The 22,002-nt window shown below is 39.6% G+C and overlaps 1 protein-coding gene across 6 annotated transcripts in view; it reads left to right on the plus strand.

The window, feature by feature from the left end:
• Nucleotides 1–22,002, plus strand: part of MED12L (mediator complex subunit 12L) — a 342,962-nt gene that overhangs the window by 71,914 nt on the left and 249,046 nt on the right. For all 6 annotated transcript variants that reach the window (XM_054480270.2, XM_054480271.2, XM_063662349.1 and 3 more), the window contains exons 7-11: nucleotides 584–694; nucleotides 1,727–1,996; nucleotides 5,796–5,945; nucleotides 7,323–7,422; nucleotides 7,743–7,879. In XM_054480270.2, the coding sequence (XP_054336245.1) occupies nucleotides 584–694; nucleotides 1,727–1,996; nucleotides 5,796–5,945; nucleotides 7,323–7,422; nucleotides 7,743–7,879 (768 nt within the window). The remainder of the gene's footprint in view (nucleotides 1–583; nucleotides 695–1,726; nucleotides 1,997–5,795; nucleotides 5,946–7,322; nucleotides 7,423–7,742; nucleotides 7,880–22,002) is intronic.

The raw sequence follows: 22,002 nt of genomic DNA on the forward strand, positions 1-22,002 counted from the left end.
TATTGTTTTTTATTGTAGTTATGTTGAAATGTTTATACATTATTTTATCATAAGCTCCTTTCATTTCTGTATATTAGGTCATTGATTTTTAAGGTTGTATTTTATAGATAGGTGATAGTATCTGAAACTAATTTTGGGATAGTGAAAGGAGCTATTAAGGGAGCATTGGGTCTGATGGGATTTTCACACTTTTGTTAAGATGATGGCGCGAGCAGTGCTTATCTTCTTTATAATTATCACTGTTACCCAAGTTTCCTTCTATGAGCATGAGTTCATACTCCCCCGAAATCTAGCCAGGACCCTGACACACACTGGGCGGTGTGAAAGCTTCTGAATTTTTTTTTTCGTTGTTGGAATGAATTTTTCTTAATTTGGAGCAGATTTCTAAAAAACAAAAAAAACTATACAAAACATATTAGTTGTTTTGTTTAGAATTTGGACTGTGAGCAATGAGACTATGTTTACTAACAACAACAAAAACAGTAGTACAACTGTTAAGCATAAGACTTAAGCATAAGAATGACAGTGGCTTTTTTGTTTTTTCTTTAACATTATTAATGTAATTTTTCTTTGTTCATTTAAGGAAGGAATGTTAGAAAAACACGAATATTTGACATGGATCCTGGATGTTTTAGAAAAGATCAGACCAATGGATGACGATCTTCTTAAACTCTTGCTACCACTAATGCTGCAGGTATAGTACATGTCCCCTTGAGGCAGTTGGTTTTATGGGCAAGAAATGAGTCTGATAAGAATGATTAGGTAAGTGGAGGAGGAAAAGGAAAAAAAATCCTGTTGAAATGGAAGGAAAAAATGTCTTTGATGCTATAACACATGAAGTGATAAAGGCTTCTAATAAGTTTTAGCCATCATTTGTATTAACCATGTTGGTAGTTTTTATCCATGTGTCCTAATTTTTAAGTAATTTTACCCACATTGATTTCTCCTATCACTGAGCAAAGCAACCAACTTTTAAAATACTGTCTCCATATAATAACACAAATTTCTGTGAAAACAAAACAAATCATCCCTTTTGAAGATAGAGGATCTTCTACATTCTTTTGACAAGTCTTTGAGACTCTTGGGATAGGAAACTTTTAATTTTGGTGATTGGTCTAAGATGTGCTTAAATTTGATGTATCTAGATGAGATTTATTTAAAAAAATTCTTACGTGATACATGTATTTGGTAATTCAAGCAAGATGGAAGAATATCCAATGAACAGCACTTCTCCCTTTCACTCTCATACCCTCCCCACAGACTATACCGTAGGTTCCTGTGTCTCTCCCCTGAGATAGTCTGTACCTGCACTGTCCATTACAATAGCCACTAGCCAGATGTGGCTACTGAGCTCTTGAAATGTGACCAGTCCAAATTGATGTGTGCTCTAAGTGTAAAATGCACACCAGATTTCAGACTTAGTATGGAAAAGTGTATAATAGTAATACTTTTTATGTTGATTACCTGTTGAAATGATAACATTTGAATATATTGGGCTAAATAAAATACATTATTCTAATTTTTGCCTGTTTCTTATTTTTTTCATGGCTCCTAGAAACTTTAAAATTATACGTGTGGCTCACATTCTATTTCTATTGGACAGCACTTGCTTTATACCTTTGAAGTTTTTTTTTCTTTTTTAAATGAAAAAAAGTCTGTGTTAAAATAGTTATTTAACCAAGACGCATAAGACATGACTGAAGTCTGGTGTCCTTCTACTTCTCAGTATTCAGATGAGTTTGTTCAGTCGGCCTACCTGTCTCGTCGTCTTGCCTACTTTTGTGCCCGGCGTCTTTCCTTGCTGCTGAGCGATAGCCCCAACCTCCTTGCTGCCCACTCACCCCACATGATGATAGGACCAAACAACTCGAGTATCGGGGCCCCCAGCCCTGGCCCCCCCGGCCCTGGCATGAGCCCCGTGCAGCTGGCCTTCTCAGATTTTCTTTCCTGTGCACAGCATGGTCCCCTGGTTTATGGACTTAGTTGTATGTTGCAGGTAAGTCCTTGGCCCTTGTTATTTTATGTTAAAATTCAATGTGGGAAGTGATTGAGTTGGGAATGGCATTTTCAATTCTCTAGTTGACTTTTTACAACTCTAGTTTTTTCCTCACCCAAGTAATTTATTGATTGAAATTTTATGTTTTTATTTTCCTATGATGGATCAAGCTGAGAGAAGATTTGTCACATTCGTCTAGGAGAGTGTTATTGCAGTTGTCTTTTATTAGGGTCATTAAGCAGTTCAATTAAAAATCCTTCAGGGAACCCACAGAATAAGTCAGTTGTATTATTGTTCTTCTGGAAAGACAGCTTCTCCAGCTAGCATTTTTAATCTTTCTCAGTTCACATCTTGGGTTGGTTGCCTGTCTGTGTTTCTTTAAAGTCCAAATCGTATCGGGCTCCGTTCGTCTTCCAAGCATTGTTGCTTGTGTAGTCCTTGAACATCCAGTAACATGCTGGTTGCTGGGCTGATACTACCAGGAATATCAGGAATGAGATACAGTCCTGCCCTAGAGTAGCTCACAGCTTAGTGTTCAGTTCGTATTTCTTGAGCTCTTAATGTGTTCTGCTGTATACTAAGAAGCTTTGAAACAGAGTTGACCCTCAAGACATGGTCTCCACTCTCAGAGTTTACTGTCTTTTCAGGAAAACTGGGTCATAAATGGACAGTTTCCAAATAATATGACAAGGGCTGTTGGGAAGATACACAGTGGGCCAAGGCAGTTGAAAAGGGGAACCTCTAGCCCAGCCTAAAATTCACAGAGGCTTTGTGAAAGAAATTTTTTAGTTCTTCTAATGAGTTGAGAAAGATCAAGTAAAAAGAAGTAGTAAAAGTTTTCTGGCAGAGGAAACACTATGGGAAGAGACCCAGAGGCTGGTCAGTTATCTTTTGTGTAGGTGGGTATTAGTGGGGCATACATTATAAACTCTGTTGGGGGTCAGGGCATAGAAGACGCCCTGTGGGCCTTACAATTGAGATGTCATCAGAGGGTTTTATGCAGCAAAGTGACACAGGTAGTTGTGTAATGTCGTTAGATTGACTGGCCACAGTAGAGGGAAGATTGGTGGGAGGGGGGAGGTAGAAAAGAAGGAGGCTTGCAAGGCAAAGAAGTCAGTTTGGAAGCATTTCCGGGAGTTCAGCTTTGGACTATTTTGGACTGTTTTGTCCTTTATTTAGAACCTCCAAATGGATATGTTCAAGAGTTGTTACATGTCCAATGCTGCAGATTTGGGCAGACAGTTGGCTACTTATGTGGATTTGAATCCTTCAAGAACTTTGGCTGTTCAAAAACCCAAGAGGGAGTGAGGTTGCCTGGAGAATTTTGTAGTGAGAGAGAATCCGTGAACCTGAAGGACAGGAGTGCTTAAGAGTCGGGCAGAGGAGAAGTCCATGGAGGAGACCGGGAAGGTTGGCCAGACTGGAGAGAGAACAGGGGGAGAGTATTGTTGCCCAAAGATGATGAGAATAACAGTAATATTGTCATGATTATATTAGCGTATGGATAGCATTTATTATGGTCTAGGCATTGTTCTAAGTTGTAACGTATGTTATTAAGTCATTTAGTTCTTGGAACTAGCCTATGAGATGGGAACCATTATTATTCTTACAACATTAGTAACGGATAGATTACAGAGCAAGAAAGTGGCAAAGCTGGAATCCAAACCAAAGCAATCAGGATCCAGAGTCCATACTCAACCACTATGCTAAACTGGGGTCTGCAGAAAGTTTCAAAAAGGAATTAGTAGTGGACAATGTCTAGAGTATTGGAGACATCTGGCAAGAAGATGGCTGAAGTTGTCTTTGACAATATAGTGTTCATTGGTGATCTTTTAAAGATCTTTTAAAGATCACTATTTAATTGAATGGTGGATAAGGAGCCAAATTAAGGAATGTCGAGGAGTGATGGAGAATAAGGAGAAATAGTACTAATTGTTCTTTTGAGAAACATGTTTATGAAGGGAAGAGAAGAGAATGGATAGTGGATAAAGATGGCAGCTGAGTGGAGAGTTAAAAAATATATATTTTTCTGATGGGTAGATTTGAACTTATTTGTGGGCTAAGAGCAAATAGGAGAAGGAGGAGTGTTTGATAGATCAGTGCCCTGGGTATTAGAGGGCTTTGGAATCAAGGACACAAGGAAGGGCTCTGTCAGGAGGAGTTGAGAACTCCACATTGTCACAGGCATGAGGAAGGCAGCAGGGATGTAGCCCAGTGGAAAGAGATGGATTGGTAGGTTTCAGGGACTTGACATTCTTTGTATCTGCTATCTGGTTTCCACAAAGATGTCTCCTAGACCTCAGAGTTTATTTTTTTTATTTTTTTAAATTGATTGATGAATTGATTGAGACAGGGTCTTGCTCTGTTGCCCATGCTGGAGGGCAGTGTGGCCTAATCTTCACTCACTGCGGCCTGGAGCTCCTGGGCTCAAGTGATCCTCCTGCCTCAAGTAAGCGATCCTCCCCACTCAGCCTCCTTAGTAGCTGGGACTACAGATGTGCATCACCACACCCAGCTAATTTTTAAATTTTTTGTAGAGATGGGGTTTCACTGTGTTGCCTAGGCTGGTTTCAAGCTCCTGGGCTCAAGTGATCCTTCTGCCTTGGCTTCCCAGAGCGCTGGGATTATATGTGCAAGTCACTGTGCCTGGCCAGCTTTTTGTACTTAATTTCATATTTTTGAAAAAAATATTTGCTGTTGAATGGCACAAGAGCATAATGGCTTAGATATACACTTTAAAGCTATTACAGACCTGATTTTAAACCTCACTCTGCCACTTGGTAACTGTGACCTTGAGCCTCTGTTTCCCCATGTCTGGTTGGGGAGTAATGATAGTTGTTACCTCATTATCTCATAGGGTTAAGGTTATGATGACGGAAAGCTTCCAAGATAGTGTTCAGCATAGAGTAAGTGTAATTAGCTTAATTAAATGTGAGTTATAATGTTTAATCTATGTTTAGGAGGCAGCAGGATAACATAGTGGTTCTGAGCATGTGTGCTATTAATAAAATCAAACTTGGGTTGGTTACTAATCTACATGGCTCATAGTCCTCTTTGGTAAAGGTGGGGGATAACACTACCTAGATTGTGGGGTTATTGTGACACATAAGCAAGATGGTCATATAAAGTGCTTCTGGTTGAGTGGAGAGTGTCTGCAAGCGTCTAGGGTGAGGTAGATCTACAGGCTGTGGATCAAATTCGGCCCACAAGGTAAAAATAGGTTTTATGTTGTTAATGCATTATTAAAACAAAAATGAAGAATATAAAAACTGTAGGTAGCCTGCAAAGCTTAAAACATTTTCTATCAGGCTTCTTACAGAAAAAGTTTGACAACCCCTTGTCCAGGGTTACTGCCTGCCCACCATTTATGAAGCTACTATTACATGATTGTTTGATTTTGTTTTTATTTCTAAATAATTTTTTTTTAGCTTTTACAACCTTAGAAATTACGTATTCTGAGTTCATCTCATGTTTCTAATAGCGTGAAAAATTGGTTTAAGTGCTGATTTTTAAGTGATGATTACTGCATTTTTATTAAGTTCTTTCAGGTTCCTGTTGGAGTATTACTTATGAATTATTCCTTAATTTCTCAACAGCTGTACTTCCTCCCTTTCAACTTAATAATTTTTAGTTTTGTCTTCTCAATTGCAAAGTTGAGAATGGGGTAAGACACTCGTGTTTTAAACTTACTAGTAGGAGACAATAATACAGTGATGACAGGGTGTCATTTTTACTTTTTAGCTATTGTTATGCTTTTGTCCTTCCTCTGAACATCCAACTTCATCTGTTTCATTTCCAGACTGTCACTCTCTGTTGCCCAAGTGCCTTGGTGTGGAATTATTCCACAAATGAAAATAAGAGCGCAAACCCAGGCTCACCCCTGGATCTGTTGCAGGTGGCCCCTTCCAGCCTCCCCATGCCGGGTGGGAACACGGCTTTCAATCAGCAGGTAGACTTTATGTTTCAGTGATTTGATGGCTGTTTTCATTCTTGAGAGGCATCAGGGCACAGTGGGTCAAGCACAGGTTTTAGTATCTAGATGCTTGGGTGCTATTCACAGTTTTGCCCACTAACACTCTGGGTGACCTTAAAGAATTGTTTAGCCTCTTCAGAACCACTGAAGTTCTTGAAGTTGCTCCCTTTCTTTTCACTGTCTTGCTGAACAGTTCTTGCTGAGAGTTCTGCCACCCAGACTGTAATTATGGTGGTGGTTCTAACACATGACCATGACTCCTGCAGTAGTTTTGATATTTGGTAATTATTGTATGTTCTTATTAGTACTAGGTTATTTGTTTCAAAGCCTTATGTGACTTGAACCATAGGATTGTGATTAATATTTAGACTAAGATCCCTGTCTTGGGATCTAGAACTAGAAATACCATTTGACCCAGCCATCCCATTACTGGGTATATACCTAAAGGACTATAAATCATGCTGCTATAAAGACACATGCACACGTATGTTTGTTGTGGCACTATTCACAATAGCAAAGACTTGGAACCAACCCAAATGTCCAACAATGATAGACTGGATTAAGAAAATGTGGCACATATACACCATGGAATACTATGCAGCCATAAAAAATGATGAGTTCATGTCCTTTGTAGGGACATGGATGAAGCTGGAAACCATCATTCTCAGCAAACTATTGCAAGGACAAAAAATGCAAACACCGCATGTTCTCACTCATAGGTGGGAATTGAACAATGAGAACACATGGACACAGGAAGGGGAACATCACATACCGGGGCCTGTTGTGGGGTGGGGGGAGGGGGGAGGGATAGCATTAGGAGATATACCTAATGTTAAACGATGAGTTAATGGGTGCAGCACACCAACATGGCACATGTATACATATGTAACAAACCTGCACGTTGTGCACATGTACCCTAAAACTTAAAGTATAATAAAAATAAAATCATGTTCATCCATAAAAAAAAAAAAAAAAGAATAAGATCCCTGTCTTTTACCAAGCAGTTTTCTTAATAGAACATTGCAAGTTGCTTTCACACATGGAAGCATGGCTCAAAGAGATTATTTTAGAACGTTCACCTTTCCATGTGGTGTCCTAAAAAAGAAATTTCCCTCGTAAAACAAATTTTGCAAGCATTTATTTTTGTGAACATTTATTATTGAAAACTGACATTGAATTGCCCTTTGTAAATTTTAAAAATTCACTTATTGGGCCACAGGCTGCATTTCTTACAATGCAGTCAAGATTGTAGTTCACCATAGGATACTTTACTCATGTGGAAAAACCTGACATGATTTAGACATGCGCTATGGCATTCCAAGCACAAGTTCATTGGAAGCGATTATCTTTCAGGTTCGGGCAAGGATTTATGAAGTAGAACAACAGATAAAACAAAGAGGCCGTGCAGTGGAAGTTCGGTGGTCGTTTGACAAGTGCCAAGAATCCACAGCAGGTACAGAATGCCACAGAGGAACGAGTGCTTTTGAATGTTGGACTTTATGCCGTGTTTTTGCTTCTTATAAACCATTCCACATGAATAAGGCAGCTTTTTGACAGAGCCACTTGGTGAATTTTGAGGACAGTCTTCAGTTGATGCCTTTTAGATCCTGGCTGTCTAGAATGTCAAGTTTGGTTTTGTTGATGATTGTTTGATAACATATGCCAAGAATGATAATTTAAAAAAATTTCTTTTGCCTCACATAGAATGGTGATTTTGTACTGTGTTATTCTGTTTTTGGCCTCATTAACCACTTGTTTAATTTCTGCCTATAGGGGTGACTATTAGTCGGGTTTTGCACACGTTGGAAGTTTTGGATCGTCACTGTTTTGACCGAACTGATTCCAGCAATTCAATGGAGACACTTTATCATAAGATTTTCTGGGCAAACCAAAACAAAGATAACCAAGAGGTAGTTAATTTTTTTTTTTTATTCTTTTTACCTTTTATTCTCATAGTGTTTTTTCTTCTTTCTTATTCAGGAAACTCTGGTGAAACCTTTTCTATGAAGTGTAGTATCTTATGAAGACATACACACTTGAAATCATTCTATTGTTGGACTAAGATTACCCACCATTATTAAAATGAAATGTCAGTGGGGCTTGTCTACCTAGGAATATTGATATAGTGACTGGCAAGATTTTTCTTGGCCCTTTTACCATCACTCTCCAATTTTAGTTTTAGAAGAATATCCTTCATTTAGTGATTGGACTTAATACGGTGGGTTGGCTTTAACTTGGGGGAATGTATGTTAACATTTAGCACAGCAGAGGGCAGTGCATGAATACTTGTCATGATCTTTCAAAAATCCTTAGACAATGTGTGAGGGTTCTACAGAGAAATAGAACCAATAGAAAAGTGTGTGTTATGTGTATGTATATATATATGTATGCGTACATACATGTTTATATCTGTCTACCTAGAGAGAGCAAGGAGGGGGGAGAAAAGAGGGGGAATTTATTTTAAGAAATTGGCTCACATGATTATGGGGCTGGCAAATCTGAGATATTCAGGGCAGGCTAGAGACTCAAGGAAGAACTGATGTGGCGGTCTTGAGTCCGAAGGCAGTCTGGAGGCAGAATTCTTTCTTCCTCTGGGGACCTCAGTCTTTTTTTTTTTTCTTTTTTTTAAAGACAGAGTCTCACACTGTCACCTGGGCTGGAGTGCAGTGGTGCGATCTTGGCTCACTGCAACCTCTGCCTCCTGGGTTCAAGTGACTCTCCTGCCTCAGCCTCCTGAGTAGCTGGGATTACAGGTGCCCACCACTATGCCCAGCTAATTTTTTGTATTTTTAGTAGAGACGGGGTTTCACCATGTTGGCCATGCTGATCTTGAATCCTGACCTCCTGATTCGCCCGCCTCAGCCTCCTGAAGTGCTGGGATTACAGGCCTGAGCCACCGTGCCTGGCTGGGGCCTCAGTCTTTTAAGGCTTTCTGTGGGCTAGATTAGGCTCACACACGTTATAGAACATAATCTGCTTTACTCAAAGTCTACTGATTTAAATCTTAATCACATCTTAAAAAAATTTTTTTAGTGACAGCTAGACTGGTGTTTGACCAAACAACTGGATACAATAGCCTAGCCAAGTTAATATCTAAAATTAATAATCACAGACAATTTTTATCTTATACGTTTCTAGCAATAGATTGTTTCATGAATGAATTGCCCCAAAACTAGGATATTCAGTTGTTTTTTTCCTCAACCTTATTTGGGGAGAAATAAAAAGTTTTTCTTCTTTTCACAATGAAAACTGCCAATGATAATATCCAGCCTGTGCTAGGCACCAGGACTGCAGAGGTAAGTTTTAAGACACCTTCAATATCTTAGTTAGCTGTTGGCAAGCATCTTTGATATTTCAACTAGCTTTTGGGAATGCATATGTGGAAAGAAAAGATGAAACAACAACCACCACCATCAAAAACCTTTCCTTCTCTTAACTTTATGTGAGCCTGATACATATTCCAGATTATTATTCTTTTTGGAATAATTTTTGATTGATCACCCTGCTTCTCAAAGATATGGTTCAAGACTAATGGTGCCAGCTAGGATCATTCAGAACGTTGAGAGCAAGGGACCAATTGAGTGTGCTTTTTAAATTCATCGCGAGTCTCAGTAGCAATGCCTCCCTACTTCAGTGGAGCATGCCGATATAATCCTCTGCTTACTGAGGCAAGTTAGAGTGCTATGTGCTCTTTTTGGGTGGAAACTTTAAAGTGTATTTTTAGTGAAGGCTTTCTTAGATAAAACGCTTCATGAATACTAAGATTTTTAATACATATAGGTGAGTTATCTGGAAGGAAAGTAGGGATACCCAAAATTCAGGGGGATCTTGGATTGTTTAGCTTCTGGCACTGAGTATTGAGTAAAAGCTACATTGTTTCCTGGTGAGGGTTTTACCAAGATTATCACAACCACCTTAGTTTTGTGGTTAGCCTGACTATATACCTTCAGAGTGTATGCACTGGCTAACTTCAGGATTATTGCCCCATTCACCCGCAGACACTTGAGTTACAGCACTCTCAAGAAAAAAATAAGGGTGTTTTTTCAAAAAAATTCAAGGGCAGAAATTATGTTGCAGTCTTTCTGAATGAAGTCACACTGTGAGGTTCTTTGTAAATCACAGATATCTCCAGAGTGGGTGCTTGCAATGAGCCATTAGGGTGCAAGAAGGTTATTAGAACTTCTGTTCAGATTATAATTTTCAAAAGCCTCTTTTGTATCTGGAAATGAATGTAATTATTATGATCATATAGATATAGAAGTTATAAATAAGTGTGTGTTGAAAGTTTTTGCTAAAAAAACTCTTTGAGCTGAGAGGGTGTGTGGGAAATGTTTGGAGAACATTTCCCCTACTTGAGTGACTTCTCCCAGGATGCAGGGAGGTGCGTGCCAGCAGAGGGCGACATGTGCTCAGGACTGAGAGTCCTGGAGGCTCTAGGCACGCACATTTCTGGAAGGGCCATCAGTGTTGCCCCATTTAGCAGTAATTATTTTGAATGTTGACTCAACTTCAGAAAGACTTGATGAAAACTACGTTTTCAACCCGTAATTCAGATTGGTCACCTTTTCTTAATAGTCTGGCAAAAAGGATAACAAAATAGATAGATCCTTCTGTAATACTTAACATTAAACAATTATTACTATTTTTCCAAGACAGTCTCAGTCTGTTGCCCAGGCTAGAGTGCAGTGGTACTGTCTTGGCTCCCTGCAACCTCTGCCTCTCAGGTTCAAACAATTTTCATGCCTCAGCCTCCCCAGTAGCTGGGATTATAGGTACATACTACTGTGTCCAGCTAATTTTTCTATTTGTAGTGAGGCTGGTCTCAAACTCCTAGCCTCAAGTGATCCATCTGCCTTGGACTCTCAAAGTGCTGGGATTACAGGTGTGAGCCAGCGTGCCTGGACTAAATTAATTTTTAAAGTATGTCTTTGGTATTTCTATGTATGGTATATGCATCAAGGTATATATGTATATGTAATCAAGTTTTATCTCTCTATTTACTCCTTAACAGGGGTTACTGTTTTCTTTTTCTTTGTTTTTTTTTTTTTTGTTGTTGTTGTTGTTTGTTTTTTTTTTTTGAGACGGAGTCTCTGTCCGTCTCCCAGGATGGAGTGCAATGGTGTGATCTTGGCTCAGTGCAACCTCCACCTCCTGGGTTCAAGCAATTCTCCTGCCTCAGCCTTCCAAGTAGCTGGAATTACAGGTGCCCTGCCATCATGCCCGGTTAATATTTTTATATTTTTAGTAGAGATGGGGTTTCACCATGTTGGCCAGGCTGGTCTCTAACTCTTGGCCTCAAGTGATCCACCCGCCTTGGCCTCCCAAAGTGCTGGGATTACAGGCATAAGCCACCGTGCCCAGCCCTGTTTTCTTGACTACAGAGTCACTTTGTGTATTTCTGGAATTCATGCATGTGCTGCAGCATCATGTTAACTGATCAGCTGGTGATCTTGAGTAAGTTACTCAAGGCTTTGTGCAATAGTGCCCTACCCGGTTAAGTAGGCATAGAGTACTTGCCCTTTTTTTCTCTAAGGAAACATGAACACTTTGAGAATTATAAGGCACTATACAAATATGTTTTAAAAATTGTTAATAATAATAATGTAGCAATTATTAGTATTATACTGGAAGAACTAATGTGATGATGCTGTTCTCTGATGAGTTACGTGTGGTTAGGATTCAGAAATTGGTCTCACTTCTTTAAAATATACTTCCCCTTTTTTGTTTTCATAATTCATTCAGGATTTAGATAATACGATAGATAAAACATGATCAACTTCGTAGTTGCAATAGGTTGGAGGTTTGCTGTTACTGGAAGTCGTGTCTAGGTAGGCCTAGGCCCCAGGTTGCATAGCCTGCTTCCTCACGTCTGTTTGGAAAACCTGAATTTCACCCTCCTCGATTCCTTAATTCCCTTTTCTCTGGAACTGCGACAGGGAAATGCAGTCCTCTCTACTTCCTTGTAGGGAGGGGAGAACTTCTGTCCAAATGGGAGACGTTTGTGTGTGTAATCAGTTTCAGTATTGGTGAAAGCCTGTTGAAAACTGCAGTGCATGGGATGAAGGCATTCGAGGCCTGGGCCCTGCCTGTGGTTGGACTGTGGTCGTGAGAGCGGGAGTAGGAGCTGATGCTGTGCCCACATTGGGGTGTGCCAGGCTGTGTGGTGTTCCTTCACTGATTCCACATGGAATGCACTATTTCTTTTTTTTTTTTTTTGAGATGGCGTCTTGCTCTGTCACCTACGCTGGAGTGCAGTGGCATGATCTTGGCTCACTGTAACTTCTGCCTCCTGAGTTCAAGCCGTTCTCTGCCTCAGCCTCCCAAGTAGCTGGGATTAATTAATAGGCACCCGCCACCATGCCCAGCTAATTTTTCTATTTATAGCAGAGATGGGGTTTCACCATGTTGGCCAGGCTGTTCTTGAACTCTTGACCTTGTGATCCACTCACCTCAGCCTCCCAAAGTGCTAGAATTACAGGCGTGAGCCACTGCACCCAGCCTGGAATGTGGTATTTCTTTACTCTCCCTCCCTGTTGGCCTTTACCCCCCATTTCTTTGGCCACAGTTTCTGTGTCTGGGCTTTTGTGTATAATGGCAAGGGAGGTGAAAATAAAAATCTCAAAAACCTGAGTGTTTCCTTATTCTAGATCTGTGCTGCTTAGTTTTCCATTCAGAGTAGTGTGAGATATAAAGATGGTAATACTGAGGTCAGGGCTCATGTCCCACAGTGGCCAGGCAGGTAGTGGGAATGAGTCAGGGGATGCTATGTATAAGGCAGCCTGGAGGTGGTGGGGGTTGAGGTGTCTGGGAAGTGGGCAGACCCTGTCTGAAGAGGGAAGCCTCTCAAATTCTTAGATTCTACTTGGGATCCACTGTTCCCTGATCATCCAACATTTCAAGAGAAGCTGGATGTCAAGATCTGCAGGTAAACTTTCCTGATAAAATACTGTGCAGCCAGGCAGTGTGTCTGTTGGCCATATTCACTCAGATGCTTGTCACTTTCCAATTCCTGGTACGTGTCTTCTACAACATGTACTCACTTATTTGCTTGTTTAGTGTTTCAGCCATTTCTAGTCTGGGTGATGGAGGTGGCAAATCCTGACATCCACACAAAGGAGTCGTTATGTGGACAGTGGGACCCCTGGTTTCCACATGCTCACTGAGCCTGTCACTTGTGACCTCACCTCTGAGCAGCTGGAGGAGGAGTTGCTCTCTTTGCTTTTCAGAGGCCTCAGACCACTTCCTTCCTCTTGGCGTCTCTCTGTTTGGGATGAGTGTGAGCATGGAGGCAGCTGCATCTTTGGGGTGCCTCAAGGACATGGATAGAAGGGACAGTTTAAAGGTGGTAGGAAGAGCTGCCTTTTCACTTCTCTCTTTGGAGGTCCCAGGAAGCGAACTTTATCCTGAGTAATGAAAAGATGGAACCAGCTGCACTGGACAGAGTGTTCCTGCAGCAGCACGTGTGTTTCCTCCTTCCCTGCTGCTAAAACCACGCACCCCAGACGGGGAAACTTACATATTTATTGTTTGGATTTGTTTTATGCTTAGACTATTCATGCAGAATTCTTTGAAAGGTTGCGATGAGTTCATAGTGATGTTTTGAATGGCAAAGGCCCTAAGTTTAGAAAATGTGCTTTCCTCGCCTGTGGCACAGTGTCCCAGGCCCAGCCAGGTTTGTATCAGTGCAGCTGGCGAACTCTGCCTCATCACCATGATCCAGAGGACAAAAGCTCGCTTTCTGTCAGTGCTGTGCTTGTTCCACATTTGTCTTCCTGCAAGCCTTTCCCTGGGGTCTCTGTTTCTTCTTCTCCTCACCTTATGCACATTATCAGCCCCAAGTACCATGCATGGGGCCCAGGAGATGCTCAGTAGCATTTATTGAATTTCTTTTTTAGACCTCATTAAAAAGCTACTCGGGCAGTGAACTGGAAGGGGAGGCACCTCTATAAGATTTGGCTTGGAAAGGTAGAGGTGAATACAGTCATGGAATCTGTATATGTCAGTCTTAGACGAATGCTTAGATTCAGATGTGGGAGACAGTACGTGCAGGTAGAGGTAGGGGTGTGGCTGACGGGAGCTCTCTGCTGTGAAATCAGCAGTTTAATGTATTTCTTTAGGGACACTGGACAATTCACGTATTTTTGATGAGTCTCAGTTTCCTCATTTTGTAAAACGGGCATGCTATTTCCTGACAATGTGAAAATGACATGAAATATTTGAGTGATAAACCATTCAAATATTTATAGTTCCCAGCATGTAAATGGGTACTTAATAAACACTAGCTGCTATTATTACCGACTGATGTATATAGAGTTAGTTAAAAACTCTGCAGAATTGGAAGGAATATGATCGGAGACTCATAGTGGGCCCCTTGGGGCTACTGTGGGCACACACAGATACCCGTCACGCAGTCTACTAATCATAGGGCACAGCCAGGATCTGTCGGGCTTTTTACATTTGCTGGTTTTCATGAAGTCTTTACTCTCTGTAGGGAGGCAGTTGGATGGCGTTGACCGATTCAGGATGGAGTGGGGTAGCTGCAGGACCACGTTATAAAGGAAATCATGTTCATTTAAATGCTTAGGTTTTGTTGTTGTTTAAGGAAAAAAGTCAGTTTCTAAAACCAAGACTGCAGAAAGTCAAATAAGGCAAAAGTCAAGCAAGCAAGGAAAACGTGCATGGATGGCTTTCTGTTGAGATCCACGTGTGCTGAATTTATGTTGTTGATGCTGATCACAGCCCAGCCAGAAGTGTATTGTGCTTCAGAAGCTAACACATTTCCTCCTGGACACCCAAAGGAAGCGTTGCTAGTCTTTTACAACTAGTATTTTCTTATTTTTTGAAATAATGTGTTAGTAAAAGTTTGGTTTCTAGTAACATAGTTGGGAAAACAAAATTGTGCGTCCAGATATTTAGACTTGCTGTCACTGAGAAGGGCCTGTCACACATTGTTTAGATTGGAGTGGGCCTCTTGATTTGTTTTTGAGTATTATGCGACTTTTTTTTTTTTTTTTTTAACTTTTTTGTGTGTGTTCTTTTTAAACAACGAGCACTGTTTTAGTGTTAGTCATCTTATTTAGTTTTTCCCTGGCCTGTGAGATGCATGTTTTTCTTTCTCTTTTTTAAAAATCTTTTACTTTTTAGACAAGGCAACCAATGCTAGAGAGGATGAGAAATTGTTGAGGCTGATACCCAACTCATTGGTGGAAGAAAGGAATTGGAATCCTTAATAGTTCCAATTAACAGTACAATCCAAATGGTACTCTTAACTAGTATGTTCTATTTCTTGTACTGTTTATTTAAAAAATGATTTTATTTCAGCGAACAATATAGCTGAAGTAACAAGTTTCAGATGTAATTTTGGAAAAAAGAGGAAGACACCTTTGTAATTGCCATGAACAATTTTCACGAACAATTTCCAAATATGAATATTGGTACATTTAGGTGGTGGAATAATTTATTAATTTTTAAAAGCTTGCTGGACAATTTTAACATAGTAAACAATATTTTAATTAGAAAATTCAAATCCTCAAGTTGAGCACACTGGCCTTGGTAGGATACCACAGACTTTAGGCCAGTTCAGACCTGATTTTCAATCTTCATTTTGCTGCCGAGTATTTGAGTGGCTTCAGATCTCCCTTAGTGTCAGTCTGTTTGTCTGTACAATGGCCTTACTAATAGAATCCACTTCATGTAGTAGTACATGATAAGCACTTAGTAAATGCCAGTTGTTATGTTCTTGACTGGACAGCTTTTGGTTGTCAAGTGAGTAGAACAAAGCACCATCTTCTAGAAATTTGTAATTCCTTCTTATCTGTATGTTACTTTGATCTTCATAAAAGGCAAGCAGTAAAGTTTTTTGTACAGTGATGAATTTTGGAAATTACGCATAATATTTTAATTATAGCTTGAATATCCCTTATGTGAAATATTTGAGAGCAGAAGTGTTTAGGAGTTTAGACTTTTTTCAGATTTTGGAATATTTGCATTATATACTTACCAGCTGAGCACCCCAATTTGAAAATCTGAAATGTGAAATACTCCAGTGGGCATTTCCTTTGCGCATCAGGTTGGTCTTCAAAACATTTTGGATTTTGGAGCATTTCAGATTTCGTATTTTCAGATTAGAGATGCTCAGTCTGTATTTTAAATATGAGAGACATGTACTTGTTAAGGACTTTTGGAGAGATTTTACTTTGAAATTATGGATCAGCCCCTGCATGACTTTCTGTTATGCAATTACGTATTTCTCACACCTCCTCTATTTTTTCATTTGTATTACCTAAACGTTGACTGAGGATTAGAAGAATCATTTTTTGTTGAAGTGCAAATAAATGACAAACCTAAGTAAAAAATTAGTTGATTTAAATACTCAGAGAGGATTGTCTTATCTGTCTTGTTTCCTCCCAGAATTAGATCTCTTCTGTTTTTAACTACTGCTTTACAAAAAGGAAGTTGCTTTTGCTTCCGTGGTATATGTTTGGTTTATCTGATGTCACAAGACCTAAAGACTGTCAACATTGATTTTAAGGATGTGAAGTTAGGAAAACTTGTCCCTTTCTCAGTCAGAAATCAGCCACCTCAAATATCTTTTGGAAATGTATATATGCAAAATATTTTTTTAATTTTTTTTATTTTAATTTTTCTTGTAAGAGAAAGGGTCTTGCTCTGTTGCCCAGGCTGGAGTGCAGTGGCGCCATCACAGCTCATTGCAGCCTTGAACTTCTGGGCTCATGTGATACCCAGCTGAGTAGCTGGGACTGCAGGTGCATGCCACACACCCGGCTAATTAAAGATAAGTTCTCACTATATTGCTCAGGCTGGTCTTGAACTCCTGGGCTCAAGTGATCCTCCTGAGTTGCTGGGATTACAGGTGACCATGTCTGGGCCACCATGCCAGGCTTGGAAATGTTTATATGTATAAAGATTATAAAAAATGAATACCATTTATGCTTATGTAATAGATCTTGTGAATTTATGGTTAACAGTGTTAGGCCTATTACCTTATATTGGTGACTGTGACCAGGTACAGCAAGAGGTCTATTAGCAGTTAAGACCAACTTTTTTACTTCTGTGACTTGCAATTCATCCAGCTCCTCACAGTATGCCTCAGCTTGCAAACTATATGGGTTGCTAATATAACTACACTACATATTATTCCATATTATTTATTGGTGCTGTAATATGAATAATATCTTCCTCCAAATGTGACCATTTTATTTGACCTTGACTAAGAGTGATTGATTTCATTTATAAACATGTCCTTTTAGTCTAAGATTAAAGAGCTGTTAAGAGCTTTATTCAGTATCTTAAGTCCTTTTATTTTTAATTTTAAAAAAGTTTCAACTCTTTTTAGTTAGCTGTTGCTGATAGTAATAAGTCATTGATTTTTTCCCCCACTCCTTTTTATGATATTATATAACCTAGGTAATATATTAAGAAATTTCTTCCTTTAAACTGGCAAAAGATCTCACCAAGTACCTCCTAATTTCTAAAGGAAGCCTGCCTCTCAGATGTAGTTGTCAGTTATTTTACCTTCTTTATTTGTTGAAGGATAGAAGACCTGTGGTTAGCTTCTACAACTATTAGGTTATTGAATTACTGAATACATTGAATTACTGAATTACAGAATTAGGCCTAATCTTTCAGATTTGTGCCTGCTCTTCCCCGAGAAAGAAGAATGTGGCAAATCCCCCGATGTTGAAAACCTTTCTTCACATTTGAGATACCTTTATTATAGATGAAGATAACATCATTAATTATGATTACTTGCTACATAATTAGTACTTTTACTATTTTGCCACTGTAGATATGCCCCAAGTTCATGAGACCAGATAAACAATGCTGTTATTTGAAGGACCTTATTGATTTTTGAATTTTGTGTCCATTCATTTTCTCTTGTTTGTTGTCATTGTGGAAGTTTCTTCTTGTGATTGTTATATATATAATACAGGAATACATTCTTGATATTAAGTTTCGTTCAGCCCACAATGTGGACCCCTGTCCCACTCCCCTGCCCAGACAGGAGGTATTTTGGCATAAGAGCCCTGTCTGTGGAGGCTGATAGCTTGAGTTGGACTCAGATTTGACGTAGTAGCTTTGAGACATTTGACGGTTATTTAACCTTTAGACTTTAGTTTGCTCAACTGTAAAATGATAGGATTGTCATTAAAACATTAGAACAGGGCATACTGTATAACAAAGATATATACCAGCAGTAACCACTGTTAATTTTGGTCCATATTTGGTTCACTTTCAAGAGTTATGTTGTGGCAAGAGGTCCATTACTTGCCTAGGGAAAAAATATGTTTCAAATATCTTTTGGAAATATAAATATGGAAACTTTCATATACATATATGAACACTTAACTGTAAAGGTTGGAGGACGTAAATGAAATTGCTCTATGCATAATATTCATAATATATGAAATTGCTCTATGCATAATAATATAATTATGCTCTATGCATAACAGGATTTTTTTTCTTTTACTGCTTAATATTGTTCATCATTTTTTCCTTGTTTATTTTTTTCTGGTCGTGGTGCTCAACTCTTTTATTGCTTCTAATAAAGTTTTCCAGTTAATTATCTGGGTTGGTGGGGGGTGGGGGTGGGGCATAATCCTTTTATGCAGACTGTAGTGACACATTGCCATATCCTTCAGATATTTATTCCTGTCTCTTCTCATTGGTTAACACTTTCAAAATGATGCTAAGTGATAGTGTTGAGGCCAGCAGCCTGAACTTATTAAATGAGGAATGGGAATGCTTCTAGTGTGTCACACTTAGTCAGCTGCGGAATTAAGTCAGTTACTTATCATATTAATTAAGTGCATCTCTAAACTTTCTCCCCATCTACCTTGTTTATTCCCTTGGTTTAATGTAACACAGTGTATTGCTTTTACTCTTTGATTTAAAAACAGTCGAACCTACTCTGCACCAGGCACTGTGGAAGGTGCTGAAAATAAAACCGTGAAAATGACAGTAAGTCTAGCATGTGTTAGAGGCAGAATAAATGGGATTGTGCTCTGGGTAATATTATATGAGCATCTGGAGACAGAATAAAGTCTTTGGTAATTCACTCCTGTGGTTTTATTTTCTGTGTATCAATTAGATTAGAAGTCTAGCTTGTCCCTAGAGAGGCAGAAGTCAGGGCTTGAACAGAGGGTGGCAGTGGCTGGCCGGAGTGGTGCTGGGCAGCAGGGATCCTGGGCCTTGTGAGCCACTCAGGAGACTTACATGTAACGGTGATCCTCCTTTTATAAGTAATCTTGATTTCCCCGTGATGTGAGCAGCAGCATGGTATAGCAGAATGTATGGGGGCTTTGGAATTAGGACAGCCTAGTGCTGTTTTCTAGTTCTGTGCCCATGACCATCTTGACTTCTTATCTTTGAAATGGGAATAGCAATACCTGCTTTCAAGTTGATTAAGATTAGAGATGATGTGTGTAAAATTTCCAGTACTTGCTCAATAATTTTTGTTTTTGAGACGGGGTCTCGCTGTCGCCTACAATCATATCTCACTGTAGGCTTGAACTTCTAGGCTCAAGCTCACCTCCCATCTCAGCCTCCTGAGTAGCTGGGACAACAGATGTATACTACCATGCCTGGCCTTTTTTTAATTTATTTATTTTAAATGAGGTGTCACTACATTGCCCAGGCTGATCTTGAACTCTTGGCCTCAAGACATTGTTGCTGCTCGGCTTCCCAAAGTGTTGGGATTACAGGCATGAGCCACTGCACCTGGCCAATAAATATTTTTTAATTACTGCTACTACCTGTAGTTGGAAATTTAAAACTGTTAATATTATTATTGCCATGATTACGTGTTTTAATTTATGCCAGGGCTGGGCCTATAGTTTGTTATTTTTTCTTTGACCTTAACTTTGTATGCCAGGGCTCAATTATTCCCTCCCCTGAAGCCTACCTCTTGTTCTTATGTATCTCATTCACCTGTTATTTAAAGCTAGGGAGGCATGCTTACATTGTTCAACTTCTTACTATTCATTAGAAAGTGCCACGAGAATGGCTTGAACCTGGAAGGTGGAGGTTGCAGTGAGCTGAGGTTGTGCCACTACACTCCAGCCTGGGCGACAGAATGAGACTTTGTCTCAAAAAAAAAAAAAGAAAGTGCCAATATGAAAAGCTGCCTGTTTCTGCCCCATGAAGACCTGAACCCTCCTTTGTAGTGTTTGGAATGAAGTACTTCCTTTTGGTTATTCTCAGTGGTGCGCCTCCAGGGTGGTACCTGAGCCTTCCTAATGTATATTTAAAGCCAATAGCTGGAGATCTAATAGCCACAAAGCTATGTTGTGAAATGTGCATGTTACATAGGAGTAAATATTCCAGCACAGGGGAGCAGAATACTCTGAGGCTGTGTAAGCATTGAGGAGGGTGGAGTCAGGAGAAGCCAGAGGCGCTGGGGGCTCACACAAAAGGCCATTGTGTATTGTGTACGCTGGAGGGAAAGACAGAGTTACCTACCCAGGTTCTTTTGACACACAGGTTTTGCTTTATCTGTTTGGTTCGTTTCCAAGAGTTATGTTGTGGGAAGAGCTCCGTTACTTAGCTGAGTGACCTTGGACAAGTTATTTGCCATCTCTATGCCTTGCAGTTTCCTTATTTGTAAACTGGGGATAATATAACCAGCTTATAGGTTGTAAAGATTGAAAGAAAGAATTCCTGAAACACATTTATTGCAACGTCTGACTGTAAATTGGGTAGGCACTCAGTACATGTTAATTATCTTTATTACTACTACCTGTAAATTTGGTAATCTATCATCATTATTGATTTTCAGCGTGATTAAACCCATAACTTAATCCGCAAGTTATTTTATATTAAATTTTCATTAGAAGCAACTGAAAAGATTTACATGTAACATTAAGACTTTCAATGTTTTATTTTTATTGTGTCTGCTATCAATCCTATACCTTTAGTCCATGACTAGAATAAGCAATAAATACTATAGAAAACCTATTCTAAAAATGAGTTTTTGGCTGGGCGTGGTGGCTCATGCTTGTAATGCCAGCACTTTGGGAGGCTGAGGTGAGCAGACCATCTGAGGTCAGGAGATCTAGACCAGTCTGGCCAACATGGTGAAACCCCATCTCTACTAAAAGTACAAAAATTAGCCAGGCGAGGTGGCACCTACCTGTAACCCCAGCTACTTTGGAGGCTGAGGCAGGAGAATCGCTTGAACCCAAGAGGCAGAGGTTGCAGTGAGCCGAGATTGCGCCACTGTACTCCAGCCTGGATGACAGAGCCAGACCGAAAAAAAAAGGGCAGGGGGTTAATCATAAGAGAAACATATACTATATTTGGTCAGGGCTGATCTAGACCTTTGGCATCTGAAATGTTTTACAGGACACTGCACCTAATGAGTACCTGATGGAGTGAATTTTGTTTTTCTTATGTCCAAAGAATTGCCTGAAATTTTCACTGCCTCTCACAGCTCCAAATGCAGACTATAACAATAAAGCTGAGAGGATGGGGTACTGTAATTACCCCTCAAAGGGGAAGGAGCAGTAGGGGTACTGCTCCTGGAAGAAGGAAAGCATGGTGAGAGACACTGAGGGCTGAGAATGACCCCTCTTGGATAGGACTTGGGATTTACTGCTGGTCATGCACCATTGATTTTCCTTTTCCTGTGTTCCGTTGGAAGCCTCTCCCATCTGCCCTTATCTGTATGTCTTTAATCAGACATTGAAATCTGGCCCATTAGCCTGCAGAAAAAATGGAAATAAACCAAAAATTTTCATAGTTCCATTGCTGAAGACATTCTCTCTGAGAAGTTAGTATAAGTCATTGTAAAACTTCTTTGATAATATCATTTCTTTTAAAGTAGGCACAGAACCTGTCTATTCCTTTATTCCCACCACTCTAAATATCCTAAGGAAAGGATGGTATCACTTGGCAGGTTTTATGATATTTAAGAAATAGTGGACATTGCATTCTTGGTATCTAGCTAGTATTGGAAAATATTTATTGGTTAAATATAAGATTTTGAAATGCATAACTTTTTATAGGCATAATT

This window comes from Pongo pygmaeus, chromosome 2 (assembly GCF_028885625.2).
Source record: "Pongo pygmaeus isolate AG05252 chromosome 2, NHGRI_mPonPyg2-v2.0_pri, whole genome shotgun sequence".
In the NCBI taxonomy this organism is placed as follows: Eukaryota; Metazoa; Chordata; class Mammalia; order Primates; family Hominidae; genus Pongo; species Pongo pygmaeus.